Source organism: Cervus elaphus, chromosome 17 (genome assembly GCF_910594005.1).
Source record: "Cervus elaphus chromosome 17, mCerEla1.1, whole genome shotgun sequence".
NCBI lineage: Eukaryota > Metazoa > Chordata > Mammalia > Artiodactyla > Cervidae > Cervus > Cervus elaphus.
This window is the reverse complement of record NC_057831.1, coordinates 57,686,214-57,705,978: the sequence shown is the minus strand read 5'-3', so window position 1 is coordinate 57,705,978 and position 19,765 is coordinate 57,686,214. Positions and strand designations below refer to the sequence as shown.

Sequence of the window (19,765 nt, the reverse complement as noted above, 5' to 3'; positions counted from 1 at the left end):
AGTCCTGACAAAAAAGTTTAATGTGATAATCTAGTCAAACCTTTGTACCTTAACTCCCAGTTTATAAGAAATACAAGTTAAAACACCACCACGAGGAAATCTCCAGGATTAAAACTGGAGGGATTTGCAGGAGAACCATCATAAAGTTAAAAGACTAAAAACCACCTCAGGGCATTCCCTGGCTAGAGCTCCGTGCTGTCACTGCCATTACCAGGTTCAACATGCAACGCGTAAACCTAAGTGGGTCCTACTTAAAGAGAAAAAAAAAGGCTATAAAAGACATTTTTTAAGCAACTGGGGAGATATGGGAAAATATGAGCATTAGATACTAAGGAATTAACAATTTTCTTAGGTAGAATAATAATACTGTGGTTATGTAAAAGAACGTCATTCAGAGGAGCTACATGCTCAGCCTTCAGTAGTCTTTCAGTAGTGAATTGTTTTCATAACAGCAGTTTTAACAGTTGTTGAATCTAGGCAGTAATGACAGAAGCATACTGAAAATTTTAATAAAAAGTCAAATAAAAATTAGAAAAAAATTTTTCCCACCACTTGTCCATAGAATGTCTAGTACATAGAACTTGCTCAAGTTGACTGGATAAATGAGGGCTTGGTCAAATGTTTATATAAGTAAACAATGTTTTTCCAAGGGGAAAAAAGTTAAACAGATAAAACTGGACAGTTAATTTTTCTGACTTATAAAAAAAGGTCGCATTAAATGTTGAGAATATGATGAAACGGGCTGCCTCATGCACTGCCAGTGCTGGAGCAATTTACAACCACCTTTGTAGAAAGCACCTTGGTCCTAAGTTCAGATACTATGATCTAGTAATTTCTTTCCAGGAATCTATCTTAGGGAAATGATCTCATATAAAAAGTATTATGTAAAGATATTCCTTTCAGTGGGAAAAAACAGAAACAACATATAAACGGTCAACAAAAAGATGGTTCACTAGGTAGTACTAAATATTAAACATATAAATACTATTTAATTCTAACGCTCAAGTTAAACATTAAATACTTAAAAAGAGTACTTAATGTCCCAAAGAAAACACAAATGCATTAACAGGAAAAAAATATACTAAGATTCTGATTTGATTAAAAAAAAAAGAAGGATGTTAACATCAACAGCTATCTCTAGTTGAAAGAGACTGTTGCCTACTTTGTCATCTTTGTACATTTCTTCTCAATTCTCACAGAAGAGCAAGGAGACAGGATTAGGACTGCCTGGGTTCCAAATATTGATAAACTGTAAGCTCTTATCTCCACATAATCATACCCTTCATTTTGTTGTTGTTCAGCCATCCAACTATCTCATCCTGTCATCCCCTTTTCCTTCAATCTTTCCCAGCATCACAATCTTTTCTATAAGTCGGTTCTTTGCATAAGGTGGCCAAAATACTAGAATCTCAGCTTCAGCATCAATCCTTCCAATGAATATTAAGTATTGATTTAGGACTGACCAGTTTGATCTGGCACTCTCAGGGACTCTCAAGAATCTTCTCCAACACCACAGTTCAAAAGCATAAATTCTTTATATTCAGCCTTCTCTATGGTCCAACTCTCACATCCATACATGACTACTGGAAAAACCATAGCTTTGACTAGACGGACCTTTGTTGGCAAAGCAATGTCTCTGCTTTTTAACACTGTCTAGGTTTGTCATTGGAGAAGGAAATGGCAACCCACTCCAGTATTCTTGCTTAGAGAATCCCGTGGACAGAGGAGCCTGGTGGGCTGCTGTCCACAGGGTCGCACAGAGTCGGACATGACTGAAGTGACTTAGTAGCAGCAGGTTTGTCATAGCTTTTCTTCCAAGGAGCAAGTGTCTTAATTTCATAGCTGCAGTCACCATCTGTAGTGATTTCAGAACCCAAGAAAGCAAAGTCTGTCACTGTTTCCATTGTTTCCCCATCTATTTGCCATGAAGTGATAGGACCAGATGTCATGATCTTCATTTTTTCAATGTCAAGTTTTAAGACAACTTTTTCACTCTCCTCTTTCACCTTCATCAAGAGGCTATTTAGTTCCTCTTCACTTTCTGTCCTAAGGGTGGTGTCATCTGCATATGTGAGGTTATTGGTATTTCCTCCAGCAATCCTGATTCCAGCTTCTGCTTCATCCAGCACAGCATTCCTCACGATGTACTCTGCATAGAAGTTAAATAAGCAGGGTGACAAATATACAGCCTTGATGTACTCCTTTGCCAATTTTGAACCAGTCCATTGTTCCATGTCTGGTTCTAACTGTGGCTTCTTGACCCACATACAGGTTTCTCAGGAGGCAAGTAAGGTTGTCTGGTATTCCCATCTCTTTAAGAATTTTCTAGTTTGTTGTGATCCACACAAAGGCTTTAGCGTAGTCAATGAAGCAGTAGTAGTTGTTTTTCTGTAATTCTCTTACTTTTTCTATGAGCCAACGGATGTTGCCAATTTCCTCTCTGGTACCTCTGCCTTTTCTATATCCAGCTTGAACATCCAGAAGTTCTCGGTTCACGTACCGTTGAAACCTGGCTTGGACAATTTTGAGCACTACTTTGAAGCTGGACACAACTGAGCAACTGAACTTGCTAGCATGTGAAATGACATGGCATTGCCTTTCTTTGGGGTTAAAATGAAAACTGACCTTTTCCAGTTCTATGGCCACTGCTGAATTTTCCAAATTTCCTAGCATATTGAGTGCAGCAAATTAATAGCATCCATCTTTTAGGATTTAAAGAGCTCAGCTGGAATTCCACCACCTCCACTAGCTTTGTCACATCAATGCTTCCTAAGGCCCACTTGACTTCACACTGGCCCTAGGTGAGTGATCACACTATCAAGGCTATCTGGGTCATTAATATCTTTTTTGTATATTTCTTCTGTGTCTTTTTGTCACCTCTTCTTAAAATCTTCTGCTTCAGTTGGGTTCATACTGTTTCTGTCCTTTATTGTGCCCATCTTTGCATGAAGTGTTCCCTTGGTATCTCTAATTTTCTTGAAGAGGTCTCTAGTCTTTCCCGTTCTATTGTCTTTCTCTATTTCTCTGCATTGATCACTGAAGAAGGCTCTCATCTCTCCTCGCTTTACTTTGGAACTCTGCATTCAGATGGCTATATCTTTCCTTTTCTTTTTGCCTTTCGCTTCTCTTCTTTTTTTCCTTAGCTATTTGTAAGGCCTCCTCAGATGCCATTTGGCCTTTTTGCATTTCAGTTCAGTCGCTCAGTTGTGTCCGAGTCTTTGCGACCCCATGAACCGCAGAATGCCAGGCCTCCCTGTTCATCACCAACTCCCGGAGTTCACTCAAACTCATGTCCATCGAGTTGGTTATGCCATCCAGCCATCTCATCCTCTGTTGTCCCCTTCTCCTCCTGCCTTCAATCTTTCCCAGCAACAGAGTCTTTTCAAATGAGTCAGCTCTTCGCATCAGGTGACCAAAATATTGGGAGTTTCAGCTTCAACAGCAGTCCCTCCAATGAACACCCAGGACTGATCTCCTTTAAGATGGACTGGTTGGATCTCCGTGCAGTCCAAGCGACTCTCCAGAGTCTTCTCCAACACCACAGTTCAAAAGCATCAATTCTTCGGCGCTCAGCTTTCTTCGTAGTCCAACTCTCACACCCACACATGGCTACTAGAAAAACCATAGCTTTGACTAGATGGATCTTTGCTGGCAAGGTAATGTCTCTGCTTTGTAATATGCTGTCTAGGTTGGTCATAACTTTCCTTCCAAGGAGTAAGCGTCTTTTAATTTCATGGCTGCAGTCATCATCTGCAGTGATTTTGGAGCCCAGAAAAATAAAGTCAGCCACTGTTTCCCCATCTATTTGCATCTGCCATCACCTAAACCTGCATCTTTTCCAAAACTCATTTTAAGTTCCTCAAATTCCCAACTTCTGTGGATTAAATAAATTCACTTTGATACTTCAAACCCAGCTATTAGCTCACTTAATCAAAACAGAACCACTCTCCCTCATTATCAATCATCTTTACTGTCCTCACTTCCTTTCTTAACCAGTTTTGATTCCTTGGACATTCATTATAATCAATCCTTTGCAAATACTCTTGACAAACTTGATACTTTCCTTTCTTCAGTGTACTCATATGGCAAAGCCCCAATGCTAATTAAACGCATTCCCCCAATTAACTAAAAAACAAACAAACAAAACTCCCTGCATCCACCCCTAGCAGCTTTGTTGGGGGCAGGGCAAGAAACAACCAGCATTAATAAGTCTCCTGTTCAAGTGAAAACCATAAATCCCAAGTAGAAACTTAACACTGCCCTAAGTATCTCTGCTCATATTAAAGATTAATCCTCCCACTTATATTTGGAACACTGCCCCCTGTTCTTCTCCAGGACTTTGCACCTTCAATTACTCCTTCTCTCTCTAGCATAATCAATTTCTCCCATTCATTAATATACAAATATACTCTAATAAGCTAATAGAAAATTGTTTGAAAGATCTCTCAAGTCATGGTCTTCTCCAGCTCCCTATCTTCTCTCCTTTCCTATCAAAGCAAAACTCCTTTAAAAACGCTGACCATCCATAGTTGCCAATTAGTTCCTCATCTCATTCCTCTCACAATCCACTCCAATAAGACATGCACACCGTTCCAATGAAAATACTCCAGTCAAGGTCACCAACAATTACACTGCAAACTCAATGGTCATTTCCCCTATTCAGCAGCATTACAAAGTCGACAACTCTCTTCTTGGAATTCAGTCTTCTCTTAGCCTCAGTGACATCACACTCTCCTTTGTAGGTTCTCATCAATTCAACATATGCCAGGGACCCGAGACAAAGTCCAGACTTTGTCCTAGACCCCTTCCTTTCTAATCAAATTCTCCTACTAGAGTTAAGTCACCCAGCCTAAGTTTTAAACTATACCATCTCTATACCTATGATGCCCTGATCTCTCTTCAGCTCTAACTTCCAGATTCACATAATCAACTGCTTGTTACTTTCTAGCCTTAAAACCTAACAAGAACAAAACAAAGTTATCATCCTCAACCTCCAGTGTGCTTTCCCCACTCCTATTTATTTAAATCACTACTAGTGTTTCTTTTGTTATATCCAGCAAAACTCAACCTTTAAATACTAAACCTTTCCTTACATCTTCAGTGTCAATTCATTCTTCACAGCAGCCAAAGTGATCTTTAGACACAAAATTCTAAAAAAAAAAAAAAGACACAAAATTCTGTCTGTTGCTTTAAATCCTCAAATGGCTTTCAGAGTTCCTTAAAATCCAAACTCCTTACTTTGGGCTTATAAAGTTGTATGTGATCTGGCTCCTGCCTACATCTCCAAATTCATCTTACATCACTCTCCACCGTTACCCACAATACTCCAGTCTCAACAACCTTTTTGGCTGCTGAGACATTGCAAATTCATTCCCAACTTTACAGACTTTAACAGTTTCCTATGAATTGGACTGTTCTTCACCTAGAGACATGCTTTTATCATTCATATCTCAATTTAAGTTTACAATTCTAGGAGAGGTCTTTTCTGAACAACCAATCAAAACCAACGAATTAATTTCATCAGTATTATTTTATCAATTTTATTTTCATCAGTATTATTATTATAGCTGTACAATATTATTATACTACTCTGCACTGCATTTATTACTTACTTGTTTGTCTTCCCTTGCCCCATTCATTGCTATATCCCCAACACATATCACGGTGCCTAGCATAGAGGGAGCCCTCAAGTATCTTTTAAAGAGCTCTTGGTACTGATAATACAAAGATGGATGAGACATGATGCCTACCCGTGAGAAGCTTGGAGTCTCATAGGGAAAAACAGCTTCAGATGATTTAAAAAATTACAGATTTGGGTTTAAAGTCCCATGGGAACTGTATTCAAAACTTCCCCCAACACCAAATTCAAAATATGCATACATATGTACATACATAGATAAAATGAAAGGAATATCAAAATTAAGATGTATCTCTGTATATATGAAATATTGCATAAACAAAACAAACTTTGTTTTAAAAAAAAGAATTATCTCTAGGAGTGAAATTACAGATTATTTTTACTTGAATATGGTTCCCCATATTTATCAAAGTTTAATGTTTGTTACTTTTACATTCACAGAATTTGACTGTTTATTTAAAAGAGAAAAGCAATTATATTGTTTACATTCTTCACTACATAATGACTATTAGCTTTCTATGTGCATGTAAGAGTTGATCATCCTAATGTATGACTAAGTTAATTTTATCTTCCCAAGTATCAGTTTAAGGGTCATCTCCAAGGAACTCTTCCCCTGAGTTTAGGTTACCTCATCCTCACAGTTCTCCTTAAACTCAACAAGCACACACAACTACCTGTTCAATGTTTTACTGTCTTACTGGACCATAATTTACTCCAAAAGGGCATGGACCATGTCTATCCTATTAACAAACATAAGTGGCCTTAATTAATTATTTGTTGAATAAATGAAGAAAATGTAGAATTACTAAAGAGTTTAAACCATCAGACTTCCTCAGTGGTCCAGTAGTTAAGATGTTCTGCTTTCACTGCAGGGGACACAGGTTTGATCCCTGGTCGGGGAAGTTCTGTGTGCCCGGAAGTGCACCAAAAAAAGCTTAAACAATAAGTATAGATGATGTCATATATAATACTAAATAGATGCCCCCTGAGATCATCAAAGGAGAACTACAAAAAATAGCAAAAAAAATTCCCTTCCCACCATCTTATTTCCAAGTTTTGGACTTAGACCTGGTATCACCCCAACTCAGAACCTAACTACATTATCAAAAGAAACTCAACTTCAGTGGAGGCCATCTTTATCAGTATATTCAACTCTTCCTAGTACCAGAAGTAGGATGAAAGGTATTACTTTCCTAGTGCTTGGGGATTAGCTTCCTGGAGCTTATGAAATCCTTAAACTCATTCAGGAAAACAAACGCCTCTTGCTTACCAGGCAATGTGTTAAGCAATGGAGAATAGAAAATCAGGAAGATAGGTCTCTGTCCTCAATGACTCACGTCGGGCAGACGGAGACAAAGCACCTAAGTAAACACCTGAGGATATAATCAAAATATGACCAAGCCAAGAGATATTTTAAAAAAAGTCTGACATACCCACTTAAAAAATTTCATCCAAATACCCATATGCCCTAAACTCTTGCACATATGCATCAGCAAGAAACTGGAAATAAACCAAATATCCAATGCATAAACTGTAGTATACTACACACACACACACATTTTAAAAATAAAGGAACTACTACAGAAATATTTTAAGAAAAATGAAGCACAAAATATTTTCTATCGCTGCTGAAAATCAACAGTCTCAGACAATCCACAATTAAGTACACCAATCCCAAACAGGATGGTTCACATAAAACAAAGAAACCTAAAAGTAAAGCATCCCACAGTCACTTGAGAGAAAAGACTACACATGCTAGCTAGCCCTGCATTTGTAATTACTAGAAAAATTCATAATCACACAAAGGCTAAAAATAATGAACAGAGTAAAACAGATCCGTTCTAAACCTAGGCAAAGAGCACTTTAAGCAAAAGCTCTGAAAGATTAGACACCTTCTGAAGATCTGGGGCATACTTTAAATGTTACTGGGGCTTCCCTGGTGGCTCAGAGGGTAAAGACTCTGCCTGCAACGTGGGAGACCTGGGTTTGATCCCTGGGTCAGGAAGATCCCCTGGAGAAGGAAATGGCAACCCACTCCAGTATTCTTGCCTGGAGAATCCCCTGGACAGAGGAGCCTAGTAGGCTACAGTCCACGGGTTCGCAAAGAGTCGGACATGACTGAGCGACTTCATTTCACTTAAATGTCATTAAGCTTATTACAATTCAGGCACCATGCTGGATGCTGAAAAGAAAAATAATAAGAACCCTCAAAGAGCTCAATGATCTGGCAGGAGCAGAAAGACATATATACAATCACTAACAATACAGTAACTGCTCTAAAAAGATCCTGACAAAGTGATACTAGAAAAAAGAGGTAATCTGTGTTCAAGAAACGCTTATTCGGAATGGCATTTTAGAATGAGTTTTTTGAAAGAAAGAAGATAAGGGTTTAGTCCATGCAGACAAAACAACTCAATAGCAAGCAATTAATTAAGTTAGCTAAAGGTTGGAGGGAGACTGAGGGTCTGAGGTATGTTTAGGCATGCAGCTGAGTTGAGACTTGACAGGAAGGAGGTCAAGAAAGGTAGGCTAGAAATGAAAAGGTTGTGACTTCCCGCAATAAGAGGTAGACAATCTAAAAGAAAATGACAAGATCACGTTTTAAAAACTAAATCCAGGGACTTCCCCAGTGGCCCAGAGAGGTTTATACTCCATGTTTCCAATACAAAGGGGCACAGGTTTGATCTGTGGTCACGGAACTAAGATTCCACGTGCTTCATGGTGAGGACTAAAAATTATTTTTAAAAAATAAATAAATAACCCAGTAGCATGGCACCAGGGGGGTTGAATTAAAAGTTGGGACAGACTAAAGGTAGAGAACTAAACATAAATTAGCAAACTATTTTAATATAAAGAGTTTATCTAAGAAAGCCTCATCTAAGACAATTAACAAAAAGAACACAGAAGAGGAAACAAAGATTCAGAAGACATATGGAGGATGGGAGATGAAATCAAACCTACAAAGGGTAATAACAGAAGTTAAAGAAAAACCAAAATTTAGTATCAGAGCAACTGAAAAAGGAAAGCTCTAAGACAGAACTGGAAATGCTGAAGAAAGATATTTGCATTTAACAATTTAGAAGTTGTTAGCAATGCCTGAAAAAGTAATTTCAATATGACAAGAAACTGAAGAAGCCTGAGTACAGAAGTTAAAGAATGAATTAGAACTTCGCTGATGGTACAGTGCATAAGAATCCACTTGCCAATGCAGGGACTCGGGTTCAATCCCTGGTCCGAAAGATTCCACATGCTGCAGGCAACTAAAGCCTGCGCACCACAACACACAGGCTCTAGGGCCCACAAGCCACAACTAATGAACCTGCATGCAGCAACTACTAAAACCTAGAACCTGTGCTCTGCAACGAGAAGCCACCACAATGAGAACCTCGAGCACCGTAAGGAAAAGCAGCCCCTCATCACAACTAGAGAAAGCCCGTGCCCACCAAGGAAGACCCAGCACAACCACAAACAAACAAAAATGAATTAACTTTTAAGAACCAAATACATGAGAATATCTTTATGATAACCAGAGTAGGAAAATATTCCTTAAACAAAATATTGGGTTGGCCAAAATGTTCCTTCAAGTTTTTACAAAAGATGCTACGGGGGGTACTCTTTTTCCCCCTTCTGATGCCTATGTCAGAAGCTTTCTCTATCTCCTTTATACTTTAATAAAACTTAAAAAAAAAAAAAAAAAGATGCTATGGGAAAACCCGAAAGAACTTTTTAGCCAATCCAATACAAAAAAAAAAAAAAGCACACCACATAGGAAAAGACAGACAAATTTGACTACTTTAAAGGTAAACTCAGTAGATCAAAGATGTGATAACATTAAGTGAAATAAGCCAGTAAAACAAATAATGTATAATACAGTAGTCAAATTCAGAGACAACAAGTAGAGTGCTGACTACAGGAGCTGGGCATAGGAGAAGTAAGGAGTTAAGTGTTTAATGGGTACAGTTTCAATTTTACAAAATGCAGAGTCTTGGAGATGGATGGTGGTATTGATTGTACAACAATGTGAATGTACTTAACACCACTGAAATTGTCCACTTAAAAATACACAAAGTAGAAAGTTTTATATGAGTATTTACCACAATTTTTAAAAAGAGCATTAAAAAAGGTAAGACAAAAGTTGTCTTTAAGTTGAAATTAAGCCACATAATAGACGTAGACAAAATTATAAAGAACTCTTACAAATCAGTAAGAAAAATACAAACCACAGAAATTCTTAAAAATAGGTAAATAATGAAAACACTAAATTTACAAAAGAAAGCCTCACAGCCAATAGACACAAAAACACGCTTAATATCTCTACTGACAAAGGAAATGAAAATTAAGCTACCATTTCATATCCATCAGACTGACAAAAATCTAAATTTTGCAGATGTCAGGTCACTAGAATTCTTACGTATTTCTAGGGGGAGTGTAAATTGATACGACCATTGGGAGAACAAAAATGCAATATCCAATCATGCAGAAAAGATGCAAATACACTCAGATCCTGCAAATCTACTTCCTAAAAAATACCCAAGGAAACCTTTATAATAATGTTCAATGTGTCTTTTTTGTAACTATATGCCATCAACGGGAGAATGAATTTTAAAAACTGGGACACAAAATACTCTATACAGTTGACCTTTAAACAATGAGGGGGTTAGGGATGCCAAACCTCTGCTCAGACAAAAATCGAAGTATAACTTATGGTTGGCCCTCCATATACAGTTTCCACGTATCTACCCATTCAACCAACAGTCAATCATTGTGGACTGCAGTATTTACTATTGAAAAAAATCCACATGTAAGTAGATTCATGCAATTCAAGCCCATGTTGGTCAACTGCAGTTTAAAATTGAAGAACTAGAGCAATTTATGCACTGTCACAGATAAACCTTAAAAAACAACGCTGAGAAGAAAAGTTGCAGGAGATGCAGAATATTATAACCATCTACGAAGTTTTTTAAAAAAATTTTAGAACACAAAAGTGACCTTACACTCAAAAACACTATGTTTATCAGTAGTAAAAAATATGTATGGGAGGGATATACTCAACTTCAGCATAATGGTTACTTCCAAGGAGAGTACAGAATAGAGAATAGGTTAGAAAGTAAGTTTCCTTTGTAGGTTTTATTTCTTGGGGGGTTGAGGAGGGGCTAAAGCCAGTATGAGGATTAAGATTTATTAAATGTGGACCATGGATATAAAGGTTCATATATTATTTCTAAACTTCTAAGTCTAAAATGTAATTTTTAAAAGCATCTTTAGAAATAATGGATTGGAAGCAAGCAGCAGATAAGATTATTCTTTCCACCATACCAAGTTAAATGGAGTCAGAGACCTGGCTTTAAACCCCTGCTCAGACAGAAAAGCCTGGAGCTCTGCAGTCCACAGGGTCAGAAAGAGCCGGCCACCTCTCAGCAACTGAACCAGCACCACCACCACCACCACCACGTTACCTGACACTGTGGAAAGTTAACTTCTTCAGAGCTACAACTTTCTCATCTGTAACAGAAGCAACCCATCTCAGAAGGCTGTCATAGATATAAAATACCAGACAGCAGGCATTCAACTATAGGTCGTTATTTTAAATTCGCGATAAAAGAAAATAACTAAATGGAGGGAAATGGCAAGGGTTTTGAACGCAATGAACTTGCCTCCCCTTTTCAGAATTACATAGCAGAACATACCATTGATGTCAGATGGCTGTGACTACCACTTTCTAACTTCCAAGACCCAATTTTAAAATAGGGATTTTACAAAGGAATTCAAAATTACACACCACAGGATTAGAATCTGGATTCCATGGTCCAGTTAAAGGAGACCAGAGTCATGTGAAGAAATCCAAAATAATCCCACTGTCTCCTTAAGAAAGACTAACCAACATTTTCAGAACCAAGTCCAAATATACTTTTGTATTCCCCTCACCACCAGTCCCCATAGGTTATTTACACACAAAGAAACATTATCAGAAGTATCAATACTAAAGTCCCTCATCACCTTAAACCTTTTCTGGAACCACATTCACATAGAGCTATCACTGAACCATTGAAGGAAACTTTTATGATCCAAGGACAACAGTAAGTAGAATATGAAAGTATAATTAATTCAGACATCTTCACAACTATCCACTTATTGAATATTCCTAGCACTGCTCTAAGCATGAAAAGACTCTCTTGATCTCCTATTTTCAGAGAAGAAAACTGAAATAGTGCTGTCGGTATTAAGCTGAAAAGCCAGGACTGAAATTCCAAAGCCCACACTCTTAATCACTAAGGTAAACTTACTACATTATGCTTGGGAAACTAAGTATCTCTGCCTCCTGGCAAACTGAAGTTCTCACACCAAGACAGAAAAGCAGAATATGTTTAAAGATTAATGCAATTCTCAATATTGAATGACATGTTATCCACTGTTGCAATGATACTTAGTCTTATTAGCATTCAACTTTTATAGTATTGTTTATGAAAAAGATCATCTCATAAAGCAACCATATATAACAGCTGGAGAAAACTGGTATACAAAACACCTGGACGAGGGGGCTTCCCTGGTGGCACAGTGGTTAAGTATCTGCCTGCCAATGCAGGGTACACAGGTTCGATCCCTAGTCGGGGAAGATCCCACATGCTGCGGGGCAATGTGCCCATGTGCCACAACTACTGAAGCCTGTGTGCCTAGAGTCTGTGCTCCTCACCAAGACAAGCCACGGCAATGAGAAGCCTGAGCCCCACAAGGAAGAGGAGCCCCCGCTCGCTACAGTTAGAGAAAGCCCACATCGAGCAACAAAGACTCACAACCAAAAAACAAAAATCTAAAACAAAAAAAAACCACAACCCAGGTGAAGTTCACCATTAACCAAATCTATGTGTCACCGAGCAACAATCAATCTCTAGGCTTCCGTTTCCTGAACTTACAGATGAGATTTTTCACCTAGATCTAAGGTCTCTTTCAACTAAAACATTCAATGCATTTCAACACATTCTCTAGACACTGTTAATGTATTTTCTGAACAAAGACTCTGAAAGGCAGCTTTTAAAAATCTTTAAAATTAAATCATATAGTATATGCTCTTATGTCTATCCTTTTACTCAAACATATCCAAAGCTAACCCGTGTTATTAAAAATCAGGAAATTGACTGGAAAGGGGTGGGTGTGGGGATTCTGATGATGCTGGTAATATTAACATTGTTTGTTTTGGGCGCTGGTCACACTTTTATCATATGTGCTTTGTATATTACCATTTATTATTTTGATCTGAAAAAGGTGGTTTTCCCCCAAAGATAACTTATGTGTTCTAACTCCACACTACGTTTGTGTATATTAGACCTGTGCAACCTTTCTGTTATTAACATATAAATGTTCCTAGCTTCATTTTGTCTACAACTCCTGCTCCCTAATTCCAATTCAGGAGTCTACAGAAGAGGTCATTTACTGATACAGTATTCCTGTAATTCTTTTAAGACTGTCTCCTGAAATTCAGTCTTAACTTTCCTTTGGAACTGAGCTCAACAACCTCTCTTCCTACACACACACACCCTCAGAATTCCCACAGCACTGATTCTCTCCATCATTTTCATCTGTCTCCAACCAGGTAAGTCTTTTAGGGCTGTTTGCAAATATTCTCAATAAATGCTGACAACATACTTACTGAGAAATAAAAAAACATATTCTTTACAAAGGGATGATCTGCAAAGGAATCCCAGATGATTGATGGATAGATCAAAGCCTTTAAAAAAATTAAAAAAAGAAATGCACCCCAAACAGCATTACTTGGACAGGCCTTTTTTTTTTTGGCTTTTAATTTTTTTAACTCAGTCAATAACACTTTTCTTGCTCAACACACACCCAGAACCTCATAAGGCTAAGCTACACTGAACTAAAAACTTACATAGCTGTAAAAACAAATCGCTTTTCTACTCATAAAAAATTGTTCAAATTCTAGTTACATTCATTTATAGCAGGAAATTTCACCTTTGTCTTTAAACTAGAAAGGAAAAAGTTTAAAAGAAAAGGATAATAATTAATTGATAAACCAGGGGCAAAGTCTTAAAAACAGAACACTCAAAGCTAGTGGTAGTCATGCTATATTAATTTTTTGTACCGTTACTGTCCATTCATCTTTTAGATGAATTATACTACAAGCTCTATATAGTTAACCGTCTTAAATGTTCTTCTAAAGAGTTCTGTCTACAGCAGTGGTTCTCGACATTTGACAAAGAATGGAGACACTTGTAGCTGATACAATGGCAGGGACCTGTCGGGAGGTGGGAGGAGACTGCCGGTGCCACTGGCATCCAACGCGCGTAGTCAGCGCTGGTGCTGAACGTGCTACGACGCACAGGAGAACCACCACAGCAACGAGGCCATCACCTGTCCTACATGCCAACAGTGCCGAGGCTGAGAAACCGCGGTCAACAGAAACGAAAAGACTTCCCGCTAAAGATCTGTAACTAGTTCTATACAGAACAGTCAAGTAAAGATTTGTAACTAGTCCTATACAGAATAGTCAAGTATATAAAACTGAAAATGACAACAGGTACAAAAATCCTAAGGGAAATTTATACAATAGTAGTTTTCATAAAACCAATTTGTTAATGCCACATATTTAAATATTCCCTATGAGAATCCTAGAAAATCTTAGCAAAATGCAGTTACAATATGAAAAAAACTACAGGTACCACACAGGAAGAGAATAAACAAGGGTATGTGAACTGATTTACGGGCATTTTACTTCAGTGAACTTCAAATTTAAAAATATTTTGCATACTGAAATGCAAGCAAACCTTTAATTACAGGCAATGCTTAATGTTTAAACAATTAAATTAGGCTGCATTTAAATCTTTTAATCAGTAATACAAACCAGGTTCAATTATTTTTAAATAATTAAAAGTATACCTACACTTGACAAGTCAGAAGAGCATGGTACAACATAAACACCAGCAAACTTAGATCTAAATCCCAACGGTGCATGTTTGCAGACAAATAATTTAACTTCTCTGAATCTCAATGTTCTCATCTAAGAAATAAAAATTCTCATTCAAGAATCTGTTCTTGAGAATTAGCAGTAATGTATATAAACAGATGGAGCTGCTAGTTCCTTTACAAATGATGGTTGTTAACACCAGTAACAATTTATAGTAAATAACAATATAACCTATGAGTACAGATTATAGCTTTACTCTGTCCTCATAAGCTACAATTCACTTATGTAATTCAACTAAAAAAACACCTATTAAGTGTACTTTAAATCAATTTTCTATTCCTTGCAACTTTGAAATATTACTTTAACTTACACAGATTTAAATAAATTAATATCTCAGACAAGTGATAGATTGCCAAACACAGTCTCATGGAAAAAAAGGCCTACATGGTTTATTTATTTTTAGTAAATAACATATTAGCATGACTCAAAATTCAAAAGGACTCTTTTGATGCCTGTTGCCCTAGACACCCAATTCTCCTACAGAGAAACAATGTTACCAAGTTCTCATTCATCCTTTCACCTATCCAAATACACATACTCCCCTACTTCTGACACTAATGGTGGCCTCCTCTCACTATTCTGATTCTACCCTGTACTTTTCACATTTAATTTATCTTGAGGCTGTATTTTAATTAACAACACACTCCAACAGTGGCCATTGACAACTTCTTACCACCAGATATAAGCTATCTTTACAAAGACACTTAAAAGAGGGGGAGGGGAAATCCTTAAAATCAACCAAGATTCTTAGTAAACACAAAAATATGAAATAAACCGGTAAAATGAAGATTTACATAGATGACACGAGGAAATACTTGACTATTACACCAGCCACTCAAATACTGTATTTACATACACAAAAAGGAAACATGTGGACTGTACTTCAATATACTGAAAATAATCAACAGAATCCACCTATAGAATTGGACTTGTTAAGTATCAATGAAATAAAATATATTGGTGAAAATGAAGCTATTTATTGGTTATATTTTCCAATATTAAATTATCTGACCCTTTCCTAAATGTTTTTTTTTTTTTTTTCCTAAATGTTCTTTCTGGAAGAAGTTTCATTCCAGATTTATAAAGGCATTGTTCTTAAAAAAATAATTTTCCTGTTTGGATTTTGTTTTCTTCCTCTGAAACACTACACCACTTACTTGAAACAAGGTTTCATCATTGCTTATATATAAAAAGCTGTATTATTTTAACAATATGCATTCCTAGAGCAATACAAGATTTCTTTTAAACTTCAAGTACTAAGAATATCATGGTGAAAAGTCACCTCACGTAATGTAGACACTATACAAATTATGAGAGCAGTGACCACTTTTAAGTAATAGGAAATAAAGCATTAAAGTCTTATATTAAGTTTCAGGCTTGTACAACTGTATTAAAGAAGAAATGTTCTAGGCTACTGGCAATAATATTAGCTGCAAACTTTCATTAGGAAGATATATGTCAAGTATCCTGGAAAATATCTTCTTACTAAAGAAAAATTTAGAATCACTGTCTCACTATGTATCACGGTGCAGGTATTTATGATTCTTTTTCTGCACTATACCACAAAAACACAAAGTCATCCTTCCATTCAGAGTTTTGGCACTTGAACAAATACAGAGGTCAGAGTTCATACACATGCTCTGTAAAACTAATCATTAGTTATATACTATTATATTCAATAAATCTGCTAGGATTTGGCATTTTTAAATAATTTTAAAGAATCTTCTCCACGTCTAACTGTAAAGATACACAATCACTTCAGATTCAGTGGCACAAATAAAGTTCAAGTGCTTGCTATCAGACTTGTCAATAACTCATCACATACTTAAGAGTGCTGAATTTCACAAATCTTTGAGATCATTAAAGTACCAACGTAAGAGAAAAACACAAATAGCAATAATATATTTGATAATGATAATGTGACATCTTGAAAATAACCATTCAGTATTTTTAATCCTTGTTGAGTCCAAGGAGGAAAAACAAACTAACATTCTTGTTGATTTTGGGTGTGAAAACCTAACTGTAATATACTTTCATAATTTTGAGTCAAATTACCAGAACATTTAAAATACATTAACAAATGTGGCCAATATCAATGAATCTAAAATTTCTACAGGACTCAAGAGTAGCTTGAAACAAAAACATTTTTAATCATTTCAGATATATGTTGGAATAAACCTACTTAATAAGGAAACATAACAATGTATTAATCTGAAATCTCATGTTTTTAAGCAGGACAGTTTTTCAAAAGTAAGAATTAACTATGGGGACATCATAATGAAGTTTCATGGCACAACACAACAGTGTCACAAAGGCATTGTCTTAGGACAGACCCTCTCATCTGTAACTTGTAAGCAGTATTTTGAAATAAGCTACTCATACACTCCACAATTTTTTCCTAATCCTAGCTAAAAATATTTAAACGTCTTTAATATACCGAACGTGCTTTTACCCAGTCAAAAAGCTTCAGATGTCAATCGAAAAAGAGGCCTAGAATGTCGGAGTAAGTGGAAATGAGAGATAATGGTCTAATACGGAATTAATTTTCTATCTCAGGTGAAAATTCCCTTATCGCCCACTCAAATAAGCTAGTACCCCATTATGTCTTCTCATTTCTCCCAACACCCAACCGAGAGGGAGTTAACTCCGAACGTCCTTCTTTCATCAATCACTCCTTCCGTAAGGAAAGGACGGTGGCAGCCAGACCGGCTATAACCCAGAATACCCTGAAAAGTGTGGGCCTTTGAGCCGCGCGGCTCTCCGGATCCAGTTACCACCTTTCCCCTTCCCCCAACCCACTTCCCGGGTTTTCTCAGGCTCGGCCTGCTACCTCCCCACCCTAGTCACACTTCCAGCTGTTGCCACTGCCGTGGGGCGCTCTCTGGAGCTCACACCCGCCGATAAGCGCCCTTTCTCCATCTGCCCCCTAAACCTTATTCCTCCCCAGACCCCCCGCCCGCGAGACCATCCACCCCAGGGCCCGGGGAGGGGAGGGGAAGGCGGCGGAAGGAGGGGGAGACTGCTGCTTCCCCACAGGCAGAGGGCGGCCGCAAAGCAGGCCAACCGGGGGTTACCAGGGATATTGGGATTGCCACCGGAAGGGCCCTCCCGCCCTGGGCTGATGTGAGGGACGTCCGGGAGTTCATTTCTGACCTCCTCGCTCTTCAGCACCTCCTTGAACTCCCGCTTGATTCGCTGCACCGCGATGTTGGCCATGTCTCCGCCCGCAGCTGATTCGTACCCGCCTCCTCCGCCACCGCTACGACCACCGCCACCGCCGCCACCTCTCCCTCCACCGCCTCCTCCGCCGGCGATTCACACCCGAGCACACGAACGCTGCCACTGCCAGCCCGACCGCCGCGCTATCCTCAGTGTGGAATCACCTCCGCGCCCGGCCACCAAAATGGCGCCGGGTCCGCGCATGCGCACGACGCTGACCCGGCCGGGCGGCGCAGCCGCTCCCGTTGTAGCCCCATACGCCTCAGCCGCGAACCTGCGCCGCGCCGTGCGGCGCGTCTCTGCCTGAGCTGCGGCCGCGTGGCTCCGCCCCGCCGGCGTCTGGGGCCGGGAGGGTGCGGCTTCCGCGCGGGCCGGGGCTTCCCGGGCCTCACGGGTCGTCTCCGGCGCCTCCGCCCCTGTACGAACGTAGGTGGTCCGGTGGAGGCTTCCAGACCGTCGCCTCTAACCGAAGGTTCGAGTCCAACCTGACGGGTTCACGCGGCCCCCTCTGGGCTTGGAGCGTCGCCCTGACTCAGCCAGACCGCGGGCTTAATGTATCCGGCTGTGTCTAGTGTCGGAAAACACTGTCCGGGAACTCGGTCTGGCCCATTTTCTCTTGGTTCTGAAAAGCCACTGCGGTTCGTTTTTGTCCTGCAGCCGTTACAGTTCTGTTACTGCAGACATCCCAGGATCTTTCCAGGTACAACAAATCATTAAATTAAGTGTGGTCGTTGTTGTATCTCAGCTGTAATTGAGCCCGGGTCTCAGTGGAGATGCCTGAGATGGGTTTAGAAGCCAGATGTTGATCTTTGGCCTACTTAGATAATTAATAACAAGCCGTGGAATTAAAACCATAGCTTTAAAATTTGAATGTACATCAGGATCCCTTGAGAGCTTAAGAAAAAACAAAAAAGAGTGTAAGGTGGGCCTAATTTGCATTTTTAGCAAGTTCTCAGGTGCGGCTGCTCTTGCTGCTGGTTCAGATTCCACAGTAGAGAACCACTGAACTAAGATATGCGAAAATAGTTTATGTTAAAGGGAAAACTAGAGAAACCTATGCTTCTTGGGGAGGAAGGGCAGCGTTACTTCTGTACGCCTAGAGTCTACAACAGTGGCTGGTGCTAGTAGGCACTCAATGAATATTGAATGAATAAATAAATGAGTAAACAGTAAATGTTTTAAGCGGGAAGTAAGTTTGAAAGGCAGTTTAAAAGTGATTGCTAGGGCTGCCAGTAATATGGTTTTGATACTAAGGGATGCTTTGAGTAGAAAACATTTTGTAATATTTATTTAGAAGTTTATATTTCATGCACTTCTTTCACCTAACTAATCAGTAAAGCGTCCTGTTAGGAAGATATCACAAATACACCATCTTAGCAAAAATTACTAAAATTGTGGCAGTAAAAAAAAATAAGCCCCTGGGTATGAGTCATTCAGTGGAGGCACATGGCAAAAAAAGAATTTCCTGAACTGCCGCAGGAACCAAGAGGGGATTTTAAATTCCAGCCCTCTTCCATACCAGCTCTCTCTCAACCTTGATTTCCTCTTCTGCAAAATAAGGAAGCTGGATGAGCTGATCTCTTCCAAGTTTTAAGAGTTTAGAATTCTAAAGCATCATCTGGAAACATTGCTCTGAACGGAAGAACTATAAAAACCCTTCCAGCAGAGCCCCCTAGTGGTCCTAAGGCGAACTAACTATACATGTGGGTCATGGCACAATAAAATATGGTATAATGTAGAAGTCTTGCAATGCTATCTGTATTTGTGCCAGTACATTAAAAATAATTATTTCAATATGTGTAAAAACTTTTTGAATACTTTACCTTTATCACTTCATTCAGTCCCCAATATTCATCTTGGCGCTTCAAAGAAATTAAAACAGTCAAATCACAGGAGAACTAATTAGAAAGGTATGCTAATTTCTTTGG

General features: G+C 38.7%; 1 protein-coding gene across 4 annotated transcripts in view; it reads right to left on the bottom strand.

Moving 5' to 3' along the window:
• UBE2K (ubiquitin conjugating enzyme E2 K) overlaps positions 1 to 18,038 on the bottom strand; it is a 73,556-nt gene extending 55,518 nt beyond the window's left edge. The window contains exon 1 of one of the 4 annotated variants that reach the window (XM_043870823.1): positions 17,772 to 18,038. In XM_043870823.1, coding sequence (XP_043726758.1) covers positions 17,772 to 17,834 — 63 coding nt within the window. In that variant the 5' untranslated portion in view covers positions 17,835 to 18,038. Of the gene's footprint in view, positions 1 to 14,534; positions 14,667 to 17,771 lie in introns of those variants that run through there. The other 3 variants (XM_043870824.1, XM_043870825.1, XM_043870822.1) reach the window with 3 other exon arrangements.
• Between the last annotated feature and the right edge of the window lie 1,727 nt (positions 18,039 to 19,765).